General features: G+C 40.8%; 1 protein-coding gene across 31 annotated transcripts in view; it reads left to right on the forward strand.

Annotated features, from left to right (window-relative positions):
* Positions 1-21,850, forward strand: part of DOCK9 (dedicator of cytokinesis 9) — a 294,205-nt gene that overhangs the window by 235,288 nt on the left and 37,067 nt on the right. For 18 of the 31 annotated variants that reach the window (XM_074387504.1, XM_074387512.1, XM_074387490.1 and 15 more), the window contains 7 exons: positions 1,376-1,423; positions 3,950-4,086; positions 12,608-12,723; positions 17,999-18,136; positions 18,251-18,433; positions 20,228-20,341; positions 20,462-20,677. In XM_074387504.1, the coding sequence (XP_074243605.1) occupies positions 1,376-1,423; positions 3,950-4,086; positions 12,608-12,723; positions 17,999-18,136; positions 18,251-18,433; positions 20,228-20,341; positions 20,462-20,677 (952 nt within the window). Of the gene's footprint in view, positions 1-1,375; positions 1,424-3,949; positions 4,087-4,631; positions 4,676-12,607; positions 12,724-17,998; positions 18,137-18,250; positions 18,434-20,227; positions 20,342-20,461; positions 20,678-21,850 lie in introns of all 31 variants that reach the window. The other 13 variants (XM_074387508.1, XM_074387515.1, XM_074387496.1 and 10 more) reach the window with 2 other exon arrangements.

The raw sequence follows: 21,850 nt of genomic DNA on the forward strand, positions 1-21,850 counted from the left end.
ATTAAGAGGTGTGAAGAATACTATGTAGTTGAACCAGGAAAGTAGTGTCTATCAGAGCCTCACTTACTCCTTAAGCCCTTTCTCATGGACCTGGCCCTAATACATATTTTCAGAACTTATGACCCAGTGATCAGTGGTCACCCTTAAAGTATTACAGAGATGTGCTTGCTTTACATGAGGGGTGTGTATATGTGTATAACTGCTTATGTGTATAAGCCATCTTAATAACACAAAATTTATTAGCTGAATTGGGTAGATACTGCTTTTCCAAGTTGAGCCTAACTTAAGCTGATGAAGAAACTGGGTCAGAAAAATTGCTATAATTTTAAAATACAAGAAATAAAAGTGAAATCTTATGTAGCATCTTTATTATCTCATTTTGGCTCATCAATCTAAGTTTCTGATTTCCTTAAAGCTCTTTACTTTTAGAAACATAAATCTACAATCCCTTATCCAAAACTCCTGGAGCCAGGTGATTTTCCAAGTTCAGAACTTTTTGGATTTCTGAAAAATTTACACATAGACTGTATCCCATAACATCCCAGCAGCATCTCTCTGCAGTTAAAAAAACATTTCTGCAGTACTGTTATTGTTCATAATAATTGGATAAATTATAACTATAAGTAACTTTATGTCTATTATTTTGGGTCATACTTTGGTGCCAAATGTATTTGCATGAACTCAGGAGGAAGCTGGTTTTCAGAGCTTCATGTGTGTTGGAACTACAGGTGAGAGACCGTGGGCCTGGCCCTCAGAGGACACTTGGCTCATAGTCTCCTGACCTCTGCTGAGTTAAAGGCGGGAGTTATCATGTGGTGAAACGAGATTCAATACCAGAGGAGCTCACCAGACATTGTTTTAACTACCACATTAAATACATGATATTTTTAAAACATCAATGTTGTTAGATGTATTTTTTAAAATATATCTCGGTGTGTATGGGGTCCAGTCCATATACTTGAGCCAAAATAGAGAGCTCCTTATATAGATGTGAATGAGGATGAATAAGTAACTTGGAACAGTGTGTGTGGTCGTCAGCATGCCTTCTCAGGCACATGGCCGTGGAGTGAATCCCTGCTCCTGAGTCGATGGACAGTCCTGTCAGTCATGGGCCTCTGAGCTGTGATGCTTTAACCAGCCACCACGGCACTGATAGCTACACAAAATAGGGCTTCCCTCACAGGTTAATACATTTCCCTGGGTTTGAAGGGACTTTCCAGAGGACACCCGAAAACCATTCTGAATGAATGAGGATGTGACATACTTTGGTGCCAGACATAGTGTTTGTTGAATATGTTATTGTTAATGGATAAATAACATCCTAAAAATAATTTTCTCTTCCCATTTCCCTAATAATTTTTCATCTTGCCTGCAGAGTCTGCTTGCACCAGTTCCAGTACATGGGGAAGCGATACATAGCCAGGTACTGTGGGGCGTTTTCATTTGAAACGTGTTGTTTTCTGTGTTGCCTGGCTCTGACTGTGTGGGAATGGTCATCAGTGGTGGTTAGGGGTTGGAATTCACGGAAGTGGCCGTGAGGACCGATGGCAAGCGCTTGGATTACCACCACGGAGCCGGGCAGCGTCTTTGGTCAGCATTCCTCCAGGCTTCCTGTCTCATTTCATCTCACGTGTGTCCCTTGGAAAGTGTTCCTTTAGCAGACTGTGGCTACCCTGCCATCCCCTTGTCCAAACTCTTCCTCAAGCTCTGTTCTGTCTCCTTCCCAGCTCCTCTTCCTATGTTCCTTCCTCAGTGATTTCTCTTCTTGTGTTTGACTTTCCAAGGTCACTTTGACTGTTCCTGCTCCCAAGTACAAAGATACTAAAATCTCACCTAACCACTCTTCTTTCTTAACGAAAGCATGCTTTCAGTCCATCTCAAATTTGTGTGGACTTCCACAAACCTTCTTTGCAATGGAGCCTTTCCTCTTCTTACTCTTGACTGGGTGATAAGCACTCTGCGTTCTGGGCCAGGACTCCCTGGTGAGAAGCGTCACTCTGCTTTGCCCCCAGAACCAGCTACCTAGAAACTCCTTATGGCTGTGTGGCTGGACGCGCCTTCTTTGGTGATCCTTCACAGGACCTCTTGTCCTTACCACGCTCTTCCTCCTGCCTCATTGCCATTCGGAATATCTGGGGTTTTTTTTGTTTTTGTTTTTTCTGTGTTGTGAGCCATTCCTTCTTAGTGTATTGGTGGGTTCTTGGTCTAAGTATTATGTTTTTTTTTTACTGTTGTTTTTAACAGCTTTGTTATAAGTAAACATGTTTTAAGAAAAACTTAAAAATTTAGTTGCAATTGAGGTTTGTTTCTCTGTATATTGATAATTTTGTCTTACAGCAATGAAATAGGCCATAGATTTTTAATAGACGTTCTCTTTCAATGTGAAGATTTTCTTTTTATGTTAATGTTGTTCTTTTCTGGGGATATTTGAGAAATTTTCAGAATTACATTTTATGTTAAGAAGTAAAGGTGTATGTTTTCTTTTTAAAAGAAACAAATTTAGAATTTTTGTGCTTTCCTCCTATTAATATTTTCTATTTTTCATTGAAATGTGGTAGCCTTTAAAGTTCTCTAATCTTAACTGTCTTATTTTTATCACAACAGTAATTTTATATTTGCCTTTTGGAGTACTAAATGCAAGTATATACATGGTGTCCTTATACCAACAACATCTCCTACCTTGACTTATATTCTCCTTGACTTTGTCCTATGAAGATGGGCAAACAGTAAATTCTGTAACAGAAAGCCACTGTGCTAGGCTAGCTTCGTTTTTGCAGTGACACCTACATCACAAGATGGCATTTGGAGAATATTGTGCCAAGTAGAATAAAATGCCTCACAGCTTAAAACGGTGAATGTGGAAAGCTGAAGATTTCTGTCCCAACAAAATGTTTTAGAATCAGGTTTTGTAAAATGGTTAACTTATTTTTTTTCCAGTGAATATAAATTTAACTACTTAAAAGAAAATCTTCCTATTTCACAAGCACCCTGTATATATTTGCATATAAGAGTGTGGACTGCCTTAAAAATAGATGGGCCAAGGAAAACGGGAGTGGAGATTGTGTGACTTTGCTCCATGCACTGTGGAAAGATATGCTCTGCTCTATACAAAAATTGCCGTGGGTCTCTGCTGCATGTGAATCAGATCCTGAACTAGACTGTGAACCTTGTACATGTTTGCCATCCATGGTGGTCCAGTTTGATGAACACTGTGCCTTCTCATTGTCACTTTGAAGTCACCCAGCAGCATGCGGTCGATGGTAGTCCATGCATGTCCCTGTTCTTCTACACACAATAACACAGCGAGGGGGACGGTTGGCTCTGGGACAGGGGACAGGTGTCATTGCAGCCCTGGTCTCATTTTCATCTGCTCTGGTGATGGTACACAGCAGGAAGTTAGCTGTTTGATTGCTAACCCAAATCACTCTTCTGTTTTCTCCACTTGACTGCTGACAAGTTTAACAAAGTGTGTGGCTCTTCTTCCTACTTGGGTAAGAATAAAGGTGTTAAAACTCATATAATCCCCTCCATTGCATGTTTGTTCTCTGTGTCTTCCAATGCATTTTTTAATTAAAAAAATACATGTCTTTAGCTCTTTCAGAACATATATAATCTAAAAAGATTAGTGACATTTTGTCAGTTGTCAGAACACTAACCATTAGCACTGCATTGGAGCGATGCTCACTTTTTTCAAAGTAGCATCTCTAAAGTACTTTCTAAAAGTGAAAAGGTCCCTGCTTTGGCCTGATTTTTGCTTCTGGGTCATCAGGTGCTTTGCCGTGAAGTTTGTAGGAGCTGCCACCTGTCTGTGTCTCTGGCTGCTCCGCCGCGCTCGGTCAGTGCATGGCCATCTCCCTCGTGCCATGTCCTGGCTTCACTAACGCTCCCCGTCTCGCTGCAGTGTAACACATCTAACTTTTGCTTCTATCCCATTTCACTCATGTTGCAGGAACCAGGAGGGGTTGGGACCCATAGTTCATGATCGAAAATCTCAGACATTGCCTGTTTCCCGTAACAGAACAGGAATGATGCATGCCAGATTGCAGCAGCTGGGCAGCCTGGATAACTCTCTCACTTTTAACCACAGTAAGTCCCATGACACGCCATCGTTAACAGCCAGCCATCTATGTGCCATCTCAGAGGGGAGAGCCCCAGGCCACATCTACCACATCACCAACTTGATTTTTCTTCCAGCTCAAAGCAAGTAGGATGAAGAGCTCATGGCACAGTTCCCTTCCTTGGAGGAGCGTCCTCAGCATTTGGGAGTGACACAATGTGGAACACGCTCAACTACAGCACTAAAGTGCCTCACCCTTTCCCCATCCCCAAAACAAAACTTGGCCAGGTCCATAGCCAGCCATTCTCCAGTATTCTAAACATAATGTTTGGATTCATCACCTAGAACCAACTTAAAGTTGGTTTTCCCCTGCAACTCCTGAGAACATTCGGGATGGATTTCTTTCACCCTTCCTGATCCTGTGCATGTAATTGATCAAGCGTCCACATTCTGACATTCCAACTCTGAATGAATGTTAATCCTTACACTGCTGTGAAAACATAAAGCCCATGAATCAATTTGTGAGAGTGTGGAAAAGCGTCCAATAACAAAGTGACTTTTTCTGTGTTTTCAGTGTGAGAAAGATATCAAGTGTGCTTGGAATTTCTGTAGACAATGGTAAGATTTAATCAGGTTGAAGTCTGCTTACGAGGCCGCTTCACTTGCAAGCCAAGACCTTTTTGTTCATCTTGCCTTCCTAACTTTGGGGCTTTCTAACTTCACAATAGAGAGTCTGCCAACACAGAGGAGCATAATTTTAATTTCCTTTTATCAATCAGCAGAGGGGACAAGGCATTGTGTGCTGTTTCTAGTAATTTAAGTGTTTTCTTAAGGGGTTCTCAAAGCAGAACACCTGAAAGATATCAACCATGCAGCACAGGAAAACTTAACGAGATCATTTATAATAAATCCCATTTCTGCTAGCATTGTGTTCTCCAAATTGTTCTATCTCGTCTCCAAGCATGACACAGCTAGTTATTGTTTTATCTCAACAATTATTTGTTCTCATTCCAAGGGCTGTCTTTAATACATGGTTACTAATATCCTCCCATCATGTTTAATAATAAATTCCATTCACTGTGATTTTCACATCTCTTTTTTAAATGCAGGCCTAGAGTAAAGGCAATGTTTCCAATGCATTGTATTAATAGTAGTTCAAAGTAAGACACCTGAGGAATCAAAACAAAGCAGATTCCCACACCTCTACCCCATCAAAGTTAAATGTTATGAAGATTGGCTGGGCACCTTGGCTCATACTTGTAATCCCAACATTTTGGGAGGCCAAGGCAGGTGGATCACTTGAGACCAGGAGTTCGAGACCAGTCTGACCAACATGGTGAAACCCCATCTCTCCAAAAAATACAAAAATTAGTCGGGTATATTGATGCATACATGTAATCCAGCTATAGGGGAGGCTGAGACGTGAGAATCACTTGAACCTGGGAGACTGAGGCTGCAGTGAGCCAATACTGTGCCACTACACTCCAGCCTAGGTGACAGAGCAAGACCCTGTCTCAAAAAAATAGAGAAATAAGAAATGTTATGAGGGTAGTCTCTCTTGATAAAATCCCAGGCTTAATTTAGATAATGTCAGTCTGCCACATGCTGAGTTGGTAGCCATAAAATGCTACTTCTGAGTTCTACACTTAGCTATAGAATGTAAATTTAGTGACACCTTTAAGGCTATAAGATTTGATTTTTAAACATCTTTTCTGTTGGGGCTTCGACTAGCTCTGCAGAAGAGGGGTTAAAACAAACAAAACCGGCTGGGCATGGTAGCTTATGCTTGTAATCCCAGCACTTTGGGAGGTTGAGGCAGGTGGATTACCTGAGGTCAGGAGTTTGAGACCAGCCTGACCAACATGGAGAAACCATATCTCTACTAAAAATAGAAAATTAGCTGGGCATGGTGGTGCATGCCTGTAGTTTCAGCTACTCGGGAGGCTGAGGCAGGAAAATTGCTTGAACCCAGCCTGAGGAACAAGAGCTGAACTCCATTTCCAAAAAAAAAAAGTGGAAAAAAAAAAAAACCAAGGTTTTTTAATTTTAACTTTTAGTTTTCCTTTCCCATTTAGCAGCAGAAATTCAATCCTACTGATAAACAGGGCCTGCTGGACCTCCTTTGCTCAGATACTTTCTATAACACAGAGGCTAACTCACTATTAGTTAAAATGAACGCTGAAACCTTGAAGCACTTTAAAACAAATTCTAAGTACACCAGGACTCCACCTCCAAAGATAATCATTTAGGAAACACAGAAAACAAACAAAAATTAAATGAATGGTCCACATGTGAATAAATAACCTTAATCCACTTGGATATGCAGCAGCTCTTCCCACTGCAAATGGGTTTTGTGGTGGTAACTGGAATTGGAGGAGAGAGACAGCTGGCCTGGTGCTGCTGCTGCTGCCAAAAGCCATCTTGTTAACATAGTTGATTCCCTTTCTGCCTTCCTGCTACCCACAGAGCCCTGTCCTCCTGCCTCCCTCCGCTTTTGTCAGTTTTCAGTGGCACACTGTCCTCAGTCACATTTCTCCTGCTTTGCCAGTAAACAGCATGTAGCAGACTCTTCTAGCTCTTGCCAGCGTTCCTACAATTCCTGCTTATTCCAAATTGGTTCTGTTATCTCCTAAGTGGTTGCATCGCCTAGAACTCAGCCTTGTTTTACATCTCCAATTCTCGAGTTCGAGTGGCTTCGTCTTTTCCCTCTGCTAGCTCTTTGAGCTCCAAATCGTCAACTTAGACAAAAACCACAGAGAAGGGAGTGCATACTGTATGTACGTGAACATGTATATGTGTGTGTGTATATATGTACATGTTTGTTTACATCTGTACCTGGGTATTTTTTGGAAAATTTATGGCCACGTATGTCTTTTTAAAAAAATCCCGTTGAACAACAAATACAATACCTTCTGTTGGGCCAACCAATATGACATAGCTCCAATATGTGAGAATGTTGCCAGGGATCCCCAGGAGTCCAAAATGCATTTATTTCAGAAGAGAATAAAAATAGGAAGAGTCCCTATACATCTGTATTATTCATTTCCTCTTTCTGTAGAGTAGGAAAGGCTTTGTCAGAACTCAGCTTGACCAGCAGGGAGCAGCAGAAGCCCACAGGAAACAGAATCCTTCGTAGGTCTGTCCCCATCACCACCGGTAACAGGACGTGGATAAAGGCACCGCACACTGCGCTTGGAACTCGGGCAAGAACCTGTCTTTACTCTTTGATTTTGATAGGAAATAAAATAGCAAATCCCCATGCCCAATCCCATGATAGCCAAGTCATCTTAGCTATTTGAAAAACACCCTTAAAGGACAGGTTTGTTGTTTGGGTCATCTCTCAGGTGTATGGAAAGTAAACTTTAGAACACTTAGGCATTGACATATTTACTGTAATTTGTGCTCATTGTGTATCAGTGGAAGAGATTTGTGTCAAATGAAAAATTGAGAGTCATAGCACAAAACCACAGTAATAGCATAAAACCACAAAGAGAAGGGAGTGTTTACTGTATGTACATGAACATGTATATGTGTGTGTGTATACATGTACATGTTTATAAACCACATTACGAGGTGAAAACTAAGTGACACTTGTTTGCAAATAAGTGGTACATTTGCAAAATATATATAAAATAACACTGTGTTTACTTTGATGTCATGTGTTGTTCTTGGAATACATCAAGTTCGTTTGCATAATTCATATTTCCCACTGGTGTGATGTGGGGAATGCCAGCCAGGAGATAGCAGCATGTAAAGAAAATCTGGATTTCATATTATTTGATCTAATGGGCAGTTAAAGATTACTGGGTCAAGTTGCAGATACTATTTCAGATCAGAATCAGAAAGCATTTTCTAACTGAACTGCCCTTGAGTGGCACGTGTTGAGTTGCCTGTGACGCTCTTATGGACACTTGCAGCTGAAGGTGTGAAAACAGACTGGAGGAGGCCCAGCTGGGGTGTTGTCCGGGTCACTTTAAGCATGCCACGAGGAGTTGATGGCGTGGCTGCCAGGCCCCATTTAACTCTGACGCATCTTTGATGTCTATGAAGCACAAGCAAGAAAATGAATGTAGACAATCATTAAATTCCTTTACTGTATATAATATTGAATTAATATGAAAAATACAAAGAATGTAGACATCTCTGAGTTAAAATATTTTTAAAAATTTTTAAAGCATGCATAATATTTCTTTAAAATTGGGTAAAATGTGCTTGGATGCTTGAAACATATATTCAAAATAATAAATAAATGTTTGTGACCAGGCACAATGGATCACACCTGTAATCCCAGCATTTTGGGAGGCCGAGGCAGGCAGATCACTTAAAGTTAGGAGTTCTAAACCAGCCTGGCCAACATGGTGAAACCCCGTCTCTACTAAAAACAAAAAAACTAACAATAATATAAAAATTATCTGGGCATTATGGTACACACCTGTAATCCCAGCTAATCGGGAGGCTGAGGCAGGAGAATTGCTTGAACCTAGGAGGTGAAGGTTGCAGTGAGCCAAGATTACACCACTGCACTCCAGCCTGGGTGACAGAGAGACTTCGATTCGAAAAAAGAGTTCGTTTATAAACAAAACACTTATTTCCTTGATTTTGATATGTGTTTCCTTGATTCTTGTGCATTTTTTAGTGTTTCCAAAGTTGGGTATATCTTACATTATTACACTGGATATGGTAGTCTGTCATTGATTGGTGTTTCTTGCAATTGATGGGGTCTCAGAGTTGAGAAGATCTGCTACAGTGTACGTTTAAAGTCAGTCATTTGTAATCTCCTTGCAGAGGGCTTTAAGATGTGTTTTATTTTTAAACCAAGTATTTTCGCTTGGGCCCTTTATTTCATATGAGGTCCCATTCTCAGATGCAGCTCAACATTAGGTTTAAAAAGGCCACAGGGAACAGAGAGCTGATGGTATGACCCCTGCCTCCTGAAGCACAAACTCTCAGATTAGTGCCCGTGTCTCCACAAGGCATTCTGAGCATATTTGTTTTCTTCGTCTGTGGATCAAAGAGCAGATATCAAATGACATAAATTTTGTCTTGGGATGTTACTATTCTATTCTCTACTCTTTGCCAGTCTGTGAGGAAAACTTTTTAAGAACAAAAATGGGATGGAAATGAATAATAGATTGTGTAGATGTTGATCAGTTTGATTATTTTGCAAAAGTGTTTGCACTCAGTAAAGCCATATGCCATGAGTTAGTATATATCTAGACTAGGTCTTCTACATTTGGATAATTCTTTCAGCAAGAAAATTCCTTGTCATTTGGTATTTATATTTTCTCTTAAAACTTATTATGTTTCTGGATGCACATTATGGGCTAGAGAGGGTAAAAGTCAAAATAAAAACAAGAATTTTGGTTGCATTAAGAGTGAAGGCAGCTATCAACATGGAAGTGCCCCCTGTAGGAATATGTCTCTGACCTATTCTTCTATCCCAAATGCCTCTGGCATTCAGAAAAGGTGTGTGGCCTCAGGCTTCCATCCTACCCACCACGTTACCTCTGATGTCATGGTGGTGGTGGGGAGGAAGTTCACCAGTGTGACACCATTATTCAGTTGAACTATGCAGGTAACGTGAGTTTGTAAAACAGGATCAGGTTAATTCAGTGTAGACAAATTTAATCCGTGGCCCCTGAGTATTTAAAAGATTTGGGGACTTTAGAATAAGTGTTGTCAGAATGACAATAGAATGAAAATTGTATCAATTTGAGCAGTGAATCCGAAGGACTGTAAAGCAGCCCAGGGCATGTGTGCCAGAGATGGCACATCCCTGCAGAAGTCCTGTGGCTCTGTCCCCAAAGAGCCAGGTGGAGAGAATCAGTGCAGACCCCCAGGCACCACGACCCCCTAGTGGAAATCTATGTGGTTCACACCACAGGCCTTACTTGCCCTGGTCAAAAGCTGCTTAATCAGCTTTCAAAACATTGCCAACCTGTCATTTAAGAACTACCTCTGCCTCTTGTTGGATTTACTAGCTCAGCTGCATTGTCCTGCGTTGGTCTGTACCATGATGACTTGATTAAAGTCTTCCTCCTGCACAGCTCTGTTCCAGGCCTTGAGACATATGGTCTCCAGTCTCTGTGACTGGGACAGCCTCTCTAGGCTGCCAATTATTTTTAGGGATTTAAAAAAATAGCACTAGCTCAGGAATCCTGCTGATTTCTTAGATGAAACAGTTGAAGGAAAAGCAAAGCATAACAAAATGTGGCTAAAAGGACCATTTCTGTTAGATGCCCGTATGACTCAGGCAAGCATAACAATTTCTGTATGAATCTGACTCTAAGGAAGAGTAGATAGATGGTGTGTAACATTTCCTAGTACCACGTTTCCATATGTGTATAAATAATTATATAATAACTCAATTAGCATAGTTCATTGGTGATATGTTTTAAAACAGCATCTGGCCAAATTCTAATTTTTAATTGCTTCAGGCTTTCAGCCGGGAGTAGTTAAATTCTATGGGCATTCTTCAGGCCATCTCATTGGTAATGATCGCCTAGATGCACTTCACCTGTAGGTGATCTAGACAGAGAGAAGGACAGTTCTGTGCAGAGAAAGAAATTAAAATAATCAAAGCCAGTTCCTTGTTAAAATTGAATCTAGACAAAAACTCATTCAAGGCAAATGGCAGCTGCCAGGAAAGGATCCCTTGGACCTGTGTGGTCATTTTGGTTGGTCTGATAACAGGTGTTATATTTTTTGTGTGTGCCCTCTTACCACAGTATGTGATCACTTTAACAGTCATCATCGACCTGTTTGTTTTCCTTTCATTGTCTCTGTATCTTACCAAACAAACCTCTCTGAATAAAGTCATGCCTTGGCTTACCATTATGGCAGTACAAGTAATATTAGTACCTCAACATATCCACCTTTCTTTTCTCTGGGGGATTTTGTACCCAAAAAGCAAAAACGAAATGGAGCTAGCCTGGTGCCAGATCCTCACTAAATCTAGAGAGATGCTGGCTGTGCCGCAGAGTGGGAGTGATGTGCTCCACAAACAGATCTCAGCCTCACCTTTGTGAAAGCAGAGCAGCACTGGATAAAAGCACACAACAGCATTTCTATCATATTTTAAAAATCACTTCTGTAGCTTTAAAAAGCTCTTTTGTAGCCTTTTAAAAAACACTATAATTCTGACATTTAAGTCAGAATGATGTCATGCTTAGTTACTTGATTTTTCTCCCATTAATATGTACTGTGATACAGTGACCTGGATAAGGAATTTGGAGTGTAGATTCTGGTTTTTTCCCATTACTGGTCTCGAGAAAATTTCCTAGGTTTTCTGTACTTCATTTTCCTCATCTATGTACAAAATGTCCTCCTCTCTGGAGTACTAGGAAGATTACTTAAGTAATAAGCATTGCTTTATTTTTGCTCCTTGGAGAAAGACATTACATGGTGTTTTATTATATTGCCATCTTTCATTGTAATCTAGATCAGTACTGTAACATCTTTGCATCCCTTTATGTATTTCTGCTAATGCACACCATTTCATAATTTAATATCTCAAATTGTATGTCAAATTGCATTTATTATCAGTACTAAATTGATTTTGCCACTTATAGAAGATTTCCATTTCCATTTAAATTATGTGTGATTAAGCTAAATTTAAATGACAGATTCTTCAAGTCCTTTTCTTTTTCTGAACATTTCTTTCAGACATGTTGGCTTTTATGCTTTTTCTTAAAGCGAGTAGAGTACTATGCCCTGCGCAGTCAACTCTTGATTATCATTCGTGAGCCTTGCTGATAACATAGCTCCTGATGTTATTGACTTAACACCTTCATAGCACTCACTGTGTGCCAGACACTGTTCTAAGAGCTTCACAAATATTAAAAAATTTAATCCCTTACCACAATCCTTTGAGGTAGATACTGTATTATCCCCATTCTACAGATGAGGAAACTGAGGTTATAAAGAGGCCAAATCACTTACCAAGGCCACACAACAGGTGAGTGGCAGAGCAGGACTCGGTGAGCAACAGCCTGATCTCAGGCTCATTTTCCTAACCTGTGTTGTGCTGCGGCCTCCATCTACTTGGGAAGCTTTGGAAATCTTAGCCTCCACCAGCACTCCTGCCAGACAGCAGAATCGGTTGACACCTGTCTTTGTCCGAGTCCTGTCTCCACTGTTTACTACCTATGTGACTTTAGACAAGTTGTTTAGCCTTTCTGTGCCTTCGTTTCCTTCTCTGCACCAACAGTTCAACAATGTTCATACTTCACAGGGCTGTTGAGGGAGTAAATGAGAGAATATGTGTAAAGTTCATAGAATCCTGGCTGGCACACAGAAAGTGCATAATCAATGTTTGCTGTGGTTATTGCCCTTTCAGAATGGGAAAAAGAGTTATAATTGAATGGAAACATTGTTACTACTGTCTCCCTTCCTTCCCCCACCAAAAAAAAAAAAAAAAAAAAAAAAGGCAAACAGGGAGACAAGGTCCCAAAGTGGACACCCTGGTAAATAATCAAAAGTTGACTGTGTGACCCCGTCCCTCCAGCCTTGCCTTCACTGGGCAGTAATCTTGTGCTGTAATTCATGCAGGCTATGGCCACTCGGACGCAGACGTTCTGCACCAGTCATTACTTGAAGCCAACATTGCTACTGAGGTTTGCCTGACAGCTCTGGACACACTCTCTCTATTTACATTGGCGTTTAAGGTTTGTATCAATCAGCTGTTGGTAGCCCAAGTTCTGCCTTTCACATTCATTCTGCTGGGTAAGCTCAACCAGCACACACCTCCTGTGTTGCATTTTTACATCAGCAATTGTTTTTGTCCCTGTAAGGAAACCATTAATCTTTAAATTCCTATAATGAAATCATTCAAGTGAATGGCTTGAATGCCCTGAAGTAAAATGTAACTGGTCAGTGTGTGCTGTGGGCTTGGGCATGGTGGAAACACCGTCTCTGAAGGCGGTTAACTCTTGGCTCGAACCTTGAGGATGATGGATATAGGCATCTACTCCAGCATTTCTGCCTTGAATATCTTTAAATATATCCAGATGTTTTCACATTTAAACTAGATTTTTATATAGAAAGGAGCAATAAATACAAACATGTTCATCTTTTCAGTTTTTTATCTGTTACCAAATTAAATGATAAAAACATTTTGGAGATAGAAAATGAAAGGTTTTTTTTTTTTTTTTTGGTCTTATTTTTAAGTTTTAGCAAATATCCAAATAAGTGGAGATGGACTCTTAAGCTACTCTCCTGTTTTTAGGAACCTAATACTTGTCATTCTCGCTAAATGATTGCTTCCATTTCTATCATAGAAAGGAGAAATTGAATGAGTGTTTATATGCCATAAATATTGCAGCAATTTTTTTATTTGCAAGGGTATTCGGGAAATAGAACCAAAGTCATTCTCTGCTTTACTTGTTTCCACTACTCAGAAAGCATATTCCATTTAGGAAAAGTAATGATAGTTTTCCTGACATCCTGTCACTTTATTATTATATACCTTACTCTCCTTAGCCACCACCCCACTATTGTCCTTATGAAACCCATTCCTAGGAGCCCAGTGGAGAGATTGGAAATGAGTTTGCACAGAATGAGCTCAGGGGTAAGAATGCCTTGGCACCCGGAGCCTCTATTACGGAGGCTCTCAGAGTGTGGTCTCCAGGCCAGCAGCAGCTGCAGCCCAGGAGCATGTGAGAAATGGAAATCCTCGGGCCACCACCTAGACCCACTGAATCAGAAACTCTGGCCGTGAGACCTGAACATCACACTGCCTCTACTAGAAACAGGAAAGAGGTTTCAGAACCTCTGTTTTCTCCTGGGTATTTTTAGTTAAAAATTCTTAGTAAATAGGGAGGGAAGGTTTTAAAAGTGAATGTCTGGCTATGCACACCTGTGTCAGTCTCAAACGTGAACGATTAAGTTCAGAACAGCAGTGGCAACACCTTCTTCCCCTCTCTGCCTGTCCCCTACCCAGTAAATAAGCAGGAAATTCTGGAGCTGCAGAGCAGCATCATGGGGTGAGCTACGGGCACACAGGGCACTAGTGCAGTCTGAGTGACACCCTTGAGAACAGCCTGCAGTTCTAACTCTGTCCCCTTCAGGTTGCTTGCTTAATAGTAAAGAGTATTTGTCACTATTCCTGGATCTCTAAATATCTGGCCTCCAATCTGGGAATGGAAAGCAGTAGGAGCTCAAATGTGAACTCCAGGTTAACAGTCAGCACTTTCCCCTGTGTGTGCTCTCTGGTCCTATGGCAAAGGGCCTCATTCCTGAGACACCCAGGGAAGGTTGAGCTTTTAGAGTTGAGGAGATCTCTTTCCAGGGTTATATGCCTGCATACAAAAAATGTTTCCTGTTTACAGCTCAACACCTCCCACTGGGAGGTAGGCAAATGTATGGTGCACTCTGGCATTACTGGATGTTGGGCCATGTGGTAAGACAGGCTTCCCTGGCTTAGACTCACAGATATGAGAGGCCCATTGGCACCACAGCCACTGGAATCTTTCTCTGCAAATATTTACTCAGCTGAGGCATCAGTTGGAACACATCAGAAGGGTTATAACAGTGAGTGAGCTGACATAATTCAAGAAAGTCATCTTCAGCAGGTATAGCTCTGTGGTTACTGACTCTCTTAATTGACCATATCTAATAAATTGCCAAAGACAATCCAGAAATCAATTTCTTAATAAGAGAAAATGTTTGAAAGATTTAATCCCGGAATTCTGGTTATTATTATATTAGCTTCCTGCTGTGTATTGAGTGCCTTCTGTGCTTCAGGCATTAATCTTCAGAACAGCTCTGCCTGGTAGATCCAATTATCCCACATTTTACAGATGAGGAAATCGTGGCTGGGAGAGGCGAGGAAATTTGCCCAAGATCACTACACAACTGGCCTGTCCAAAGGTCTTGTTCTCCACTAAGTAATAAGTGTGTGAGTGTGTATGAGAGAGAAAGATGAGGTGAGTTGAGTAAAGATCCAAGGTGTTTGAATGATCTCTTACACAGGCAGAAGAAGAAAATTACCAAACACTTACCAGGTGACAGATGTTTACAAATCTGCCTAGGTTCACACATGTTATCTCAGTACATAAAAGGGTTTGTTTTGTAAACAGGTTGTCACATGCAGGAAAATATGGTTTTTCTGATGTCTGTTATTAACACAATCCCAAACCAATACTGGCCTTCAAGTACTTTACAGTATTTTTAATGTGTACACAGATTTAATCTGGAAATGTATTTTTAGCAGTTCCATTTAGTGCCTCTTCTTCATTTGAACTGCACAGTGAGAAGTAACACATAATCAGCAGCAATAGGAACCAAGACAGGAGGAGCACATGGGCGGTCGGAGGCTTGCAAGGCAGCTTGTGATCTGCTTTGCACAACTGTGAAGCCGGTCTGCCGACACATGAGGCTTAGGTCATCTTAGTGATTGGCAAACATCTGAAACAGAAATGGCTCTTCTCCAAACTGACTTGTTAAAGTTATTTGTAAATCAATGTGTATATAAAAATAAATGCTGTCTGACTGAGAAGAGTTTGCTGTCTTAAATTAACTTTGTTCCAGATACCTCATTTGGACACCCGTTTGTTTTGGACAGAGGTTTATTTTCCTCTGTGTTCCTGGATCTTTTAACATTACTAATACTGAGCATTCATTTCCTGAAAGGCCCGTCTTCTGGATCAAGCGCCATAAGAGACCATGTTAACAACTGTCAAACTTGAATCCAAGACAGAGAATTTCTGGATAAGCAGTCTCCACTGGATTGCTAGAAATAAGCCCTGCCTTTATATTATTCTAATGTGTCATTTAATTTCCTAAGTGAAAATTTCCTATCTTCAGCAAGAGTCCATAGGGATAAAAAGATAGAAATAAGATACCCTGTATTGTTAACTCTGGTTATTTCTGAGTGGAACAGTTAAGGGTGATTTTTGTTTTGCTTTTTTGCCCCCCTGTGGGCCTTTCTGAATGTTCAAAGATGTGTTTGTACGTAATGTATGTGACCTTCTAATTGATGAGAACGTAGCAGGGGGACACAGAGACAGAGGGGAAAAAAATGATTGGAAAATAAAGGCAAGTAGTTAGGAAACTAGGGTGTGTCTAGGACAAAATGTCCTTTACCCATTTAAATGGGGGTTATTTACATATTTTTAAAAATAAGTTATATTGTATACATTTGAGGTTTACAACAGGTTATGAGATATATAATGTAAATGAATTTTAACTCCATTCTTCCAAACAAGTTTTGAGATCAGAGCTAAAGAGGACTAAAACCTGACCATAGAGAGAGAAAGGTGGAGAAATTTAAAGTAGAAAAACATCAGAAACACAGGCCAGTTCAGAGAGCAGAACTGGGAAGCTTGGCAATTTTTGTAGAAACCATATCTCCTGGATAGCCCTGGCAAAGAGTGCTAAGAAAATGAAGTCTAACCTCCAGATTGACATAAATCTTAATCCAGTCATAATTAGGAATATAAATGCTGGAGAAAAGCAAGGCTTTTCAAACTATGGCTCCTAAGAAAATGGTGTTCATAGATAAAACTTGTAAGGATTTCCAGAAACACTGGAAATCTGTTTCCTTGTGTGTGAATAGCTGCTCATGGTTGAGAATCAGATCATATTCATTTAATTAGTCCCATTTTCTGTTCATTAAATTGCTTCCCTTTCACATGGTAGAATTCAGTATGGTACCTTAGTATTTCATAATAGAAAGATCACTGGGAATTCCAGGTGTTCTGCCAGCTGTGATGTAGCCACAATTCACTGGACCTAAAAACACAAAAACTCCTTGAGGAGAAATATCCCTTCAACAACAAGGCAAGGTAAATCTTGCTCTGAAACTATGACTGCAACCATAATTTGCTACGTAGCAAAATTATTTGGACATAAATTACCCCTGTTCATTTGGCCAAATTGTAAGATTGGTTTGAGATACTAGCCTCTTGACATTTTTTAAATTGATGTCGCATCTGCCTGCTTGTGCAGAATGCATACACGTATCCTTCCGCCCAACAGAGCTTTGTTCAGACAGCTTGTCCATATTGAAAGGTGGTACTCTTCAGTATCATACACATTTAGACGCAAAGCTGTTACTGGCTGCTTGCTGGGTCACACCTCTAGCTACTGTGTATATTCTGCAGTTGATGGGAATTTCAGCCAACCAGGCTTCCAAAGTGTTTAACTTGTGTGAATTTTCTACTGACATGAGGAAATCTTGAATGACTAGAAGCAAATTATAATCTTCTTATTCTTTTTTGATAAGTAAAATCTACAAAATGTTAAAACCCTACTGGCTACCACCTATTGAGTTAGATCAAAGTATGTTTAAGATTGTTTCTACACTTGACCTCATGTCTTCACAGCTGGTGTTCAAGGTCAGTTTTAGGGTCATCATTTTACAGATGAGGATGCCGAGACTCAGTTTACCTGTGCAAATTCATGCCCAAGATAAATGGTACCTGACTGAAGCCTATACATTTTCCACTTTACCAAACTCTCTGATTATTCATAGCTTAGCATAGTGCCTTAGGAGCCTGGGGAGGTAACCTCATTTTTGAGGCCCTGTTTCATATACCTTACTTGAGTATTTTTTCCCATCTGTAATTAATGCATACCTGTGATGGCACTTCTCTGTTGGAATTAAGATGTCACAAATGACACCTCTGTATCAGTTGCTGGTAGACAGTAAAAATGAGTAAATATTAATAAATAGAAGCCCTGTCAGTCCTAAGCAAGCCCTCCTTTCAACTGGATTACAGTTTGCTGGGAGGCTTATCCCCAAAATATAAATGTATTGATAGATTTGTTTGTTCTACAAAAGAATTCTGTACTTTCCTAGAGGTTTCAAGGCAGAGTTTATTTAAAGTATAGGTTGTCTTAATACTTGAATATTTAATCCTTGAGCTTGAAATTGTGTGAAACCTACTTAAAGGTGTCTGGTGTGTTCTACTAACAAAGCCATCAATGTGTGTTTTTAAGAACCAGCTCCTGGCTGACCATGGACATAATCCTCTCATGAAAAAAGTTTTTGATGTCTACCTGTGTTTTCTTCAAAAACATCAGTCTGAAACAGCTTTAAAAAATGTCTTCACTGCCTTAAGATCCCTAATTTATAAGGTAAGTTGTTTCATGGGTATGTTAGATGTTTTGGCTCCTCCCCCCGGAATTGAAGGGTACATTACCGAGCACCGATCCTTCTGTGCTTTATCAGTTTCCTCTCATCCTGTCTAGTTTCCCTCAACATTCTATGAAGGGAGAGCAGACATGTGTGCGGCTCTGTGTTACGAGATTCTCAAGTGCTGTAACTCCAAGCTGAGCTCCATCAGGACCGAGGCCTCCCAGCTGCTCTACTTCCTGATGAGGAACAACTTCGATTACACTGGAAAGAAGTCCTTTGTCCGGACACATTTGCAAGTGCGTGTGGTTTAGCTTTCCAGTACAGATTTACTCTGTGGAACCCTGCTGTATCAGGAAAACTCTTGAGTATCACATTGACCAATTTACCTTGACATAAAGATACTGCAAGATCTGGAAAACTGGAAGCCACATTTTCTGGCTTGGTTTATTTCATGGTCCATTACTATAAGACCTGGGCCCCAGATGCATTTCTGTTGGAAAATTGACATTTAAATATTGAGTCAATATTGTACTGATTAAAATTCTGTTGAATCAAGAAGTATTAGAACCTATGTGAGGATGCTAATAGTAAACATTTTAGGTAAGAAACAAAAAGCCCAACCAAAGTGGTTCTTTTCTCTCTTCCATCTACTGACACATCTGCTATCTCTTCAGAGTTAAAGCATCCTAAATTCTCTGCTCTAAGAGCCAGCCAAGATAATGACACAACTTGTGTATTTTTGTAAAATCTGTTTTTCTACAAATACATGGTAGGTGTCCCTTTTCCATCTCTGCATTTAACTCATATATATATAGTTAAGGGCTAAATGCATATATAAAATATAAATATATATTCCACATAGGACTCATGGATACAACCGTGACAAAATAACCCTCTCCCCACCCTCATGGAGTGTAGTCTAATGGAGGTCACAGACAAGCCCTGGAACTCTCAGAGTGCAAGTGTGGCCACTCCTATTATAGAGGAACTTGAGTGCATCAGGAGGGGCACCTGGAGGATGAGAAGGATGCATAGTGGCTGGTGATCGAAGAGCAGTGAGCATGTTCCAGGCCACAGTGAAACACTGGACAGTGTTGATTATGGGTCAAGGGTAGTCTAGACCTCAGCTAGGAAGACCATTGTCAAAGCTAGGTCAGAGAGGATGGTATCCTAGACCAGGAATGGTGAGGTAAAAAGGAAGAGGAGATTGAGTTGACAACATCTGGTGACCAGTTGTACCTGGGTGTGGTGAAGGAAAAGGAAAAATACAGATGGCCTCCATCTTTAACTGGAGCAACTGGATTAAGGCAGTGCTATTCATAGAGCCAGAGAAAGACAGAGCCCCCCATTGCACAGTTAATATATCCATGTTCTGATAAAGTAGTGCAAAGGGTAGTCTACCCATTGCATATTTAATACATATAACTTCAGACTGAAAACTGAGAAGTAAATCATATCTCCCTCTTGGTTAGAGAAGATAATAGGTAAGTAACTATCCAAGTGGGTGTGCTTATCTCATTGTCCTTCTCCCTTTGTTCTCCTGATGAGCATTTTGCTTTGCAAATGATATTTTTTAGGGATAGCAAAATCACTTTCTGGAATTATTCTTTTTTTTTTTTTCTTTGAGACTGAGTCTCACACTTGCCAGGACTAGGGTGCAGTGGCACAATCTCAGCTCACTGCAGCCTCCACCTCCCAGGTTCAAGCAGTTCTCCTGCGTCTACCTCCAGAGTGGCTGGAATTACAGGTGCCCGCCACCGTGCCCAGCTAATTTTTTGCACTTTTAGTAGAGACGGGGTTTCACTATCTTGGCCAGGCTGATCTTGAATGCCTGACCTTGTGATCCACCCACCTCAGCCTCCCAAAATGCTGGGATTACAGGCGTGAGCCACTGTGCCTGGCTGGAATTACTCTTAAAGGGGAAGAAAATGCCTCAGACATTGTTTCCTACACTGGAGCAATCCCTGCTCCAAGCACCTCCCCTCCCCTACCATTTTACCCTGTCCTCAGTAATATCCTAACTTGCAGAAGCCCAGCCTGGGCAGTCATTTGAAGGTAAATTGATTCACTCACGTTTGTGTGTCCCTAAGGTCATCATATCTGTCAGCCAGCTGATAGCAGATGTTGTTGGCATTGGGGGAACCAGATTCCAGCAGTCCCTGTCCATCATCAACAACTGTGCCAACAGTGACCGGCTCATCAAGGTGGGTGGCCTGACCTGTGTTAGTTCCACCCCAAGACTCTTCCTCAGCACCTGAGGTGCATGTGGATAGGCAGAAAACAGAGGAAACCCTGTGCCCTTTCTTCTTCCACCCTTGTTTTAGCACACCAGCTTCTCCTCTGATGTGAAGGACTTGACCAAAAGGATACGCACAGTGCTAATGGCCACTGCCCAGATGAAGGAGCACGAGAATGACCCGGAGATGCTGGTGGACCTCCAGTACAGCCTGGCCAAATCCTACGCTAGCACGCCAGAGCTCAGGAAGACGTGGCTCGACAGCATGGCCAGGATCCACGTCAAAAACGGCGATCTCTCGGAGGTAACCCTGCGAGCGCTTGATCGGGTTTCTGAAAACGTCAGTGAGGCGCCATCCACTAAAAGATGCCAGTGTTGAGAAAAAAACCCACTAATAAAAAACAATTAAAACTATGCAAAACTTAAAACAGTATGAGGCTCAGGGTGACTTCATAGTGAGCTGAGCATTTTAATAATTTAAAACCAATTGTAAAGGGTTATTTTTGTTACCCAAGAGCATTGTTTAAACTCTTAAACATACTCATACAGCTTCCTACTAATTAAAATATACATCAGTACTTCTCTGTAGTTCTGAAATTCAGCTGTTTTATGATAAAATGAATTCCTCCTGTTATTAAGGTAATGACAGGCATTGCTTTCTCCTCCGTGAGGTGGTCCATTTCCTTTTGTGGATGCAGTAGGTATTCGAGCATCCCCTCTATGCAGAGCTGCTGTGTTTCAATATGTAAACTGCATGGCTGGGAGTCGGGTGTGTGGGCTTCAGTACGAGTAATATTGGACATTGAATATTAGCTATGTGACATTGAGCCAGTTTTTTTAACCCATCTATTGCTCAATGACATCATCTCTAAAATGGGGAATTAAGGAAAACAATTGGCTGCAAGGCAGTCTGTGCTCCCAGGATAACTCATTCAGTGTCTGAGCCTCAGATGTTTAGGTATGATCAACACTATTACTATAGGAAGCAAATATTGGCTTTTAAACTTTTATAACTGTTAGAATTAGTAAATTTTATATTCTGAGTCTGAAAATTTTTACTATTTTTACATATTTATTTTTCAAGGAGTTCAATATGCTAAAAAGTACATATAACTTTACAGTTTTGTTTGACCATAAATTTAATGTAAACCACACATTGGCCATAATAAAAAGGAGTAACTAACAGAAGTAATTTTTCTTTTTTTTTTTTTTTTTTTTTTTTTTGAGATGGAGTTTTTAGCTCTTGTTACCCAGGCTGGAGTGCAATGGCGCGATCTCGGCTCACCGCAACCTCCGCCTCCTGGGTTCAGGCAATTCTCCTGCCTCAGCCTCCTGAGTAGCTGGGATTACAGGCATGTGCCACCATGCCCACCTAATTTTTTGTATTTTTAGTAGACGGGGTTTCACCATGTTGACCAGGATGGTCTCAATCTCTTGACCTCGTGATCCACCCGCCTTGGCCTCCCAAAGTGCTGGG

This window comes from Saimiri boliviensis, chromosome 16, assembly GCF_048565385.1.
Source record: "Saimiri boliviensis isolate mSaiBol1 chromosome 16, mSaiBol1.pri, whole genome shotgun sequence".
Taxonomy (NCBI): Eukaryota; Metazoa; Chordata; class Mammalia; order Primates; family Cebidae; genus Saimiri; species Saimiri boliviensis.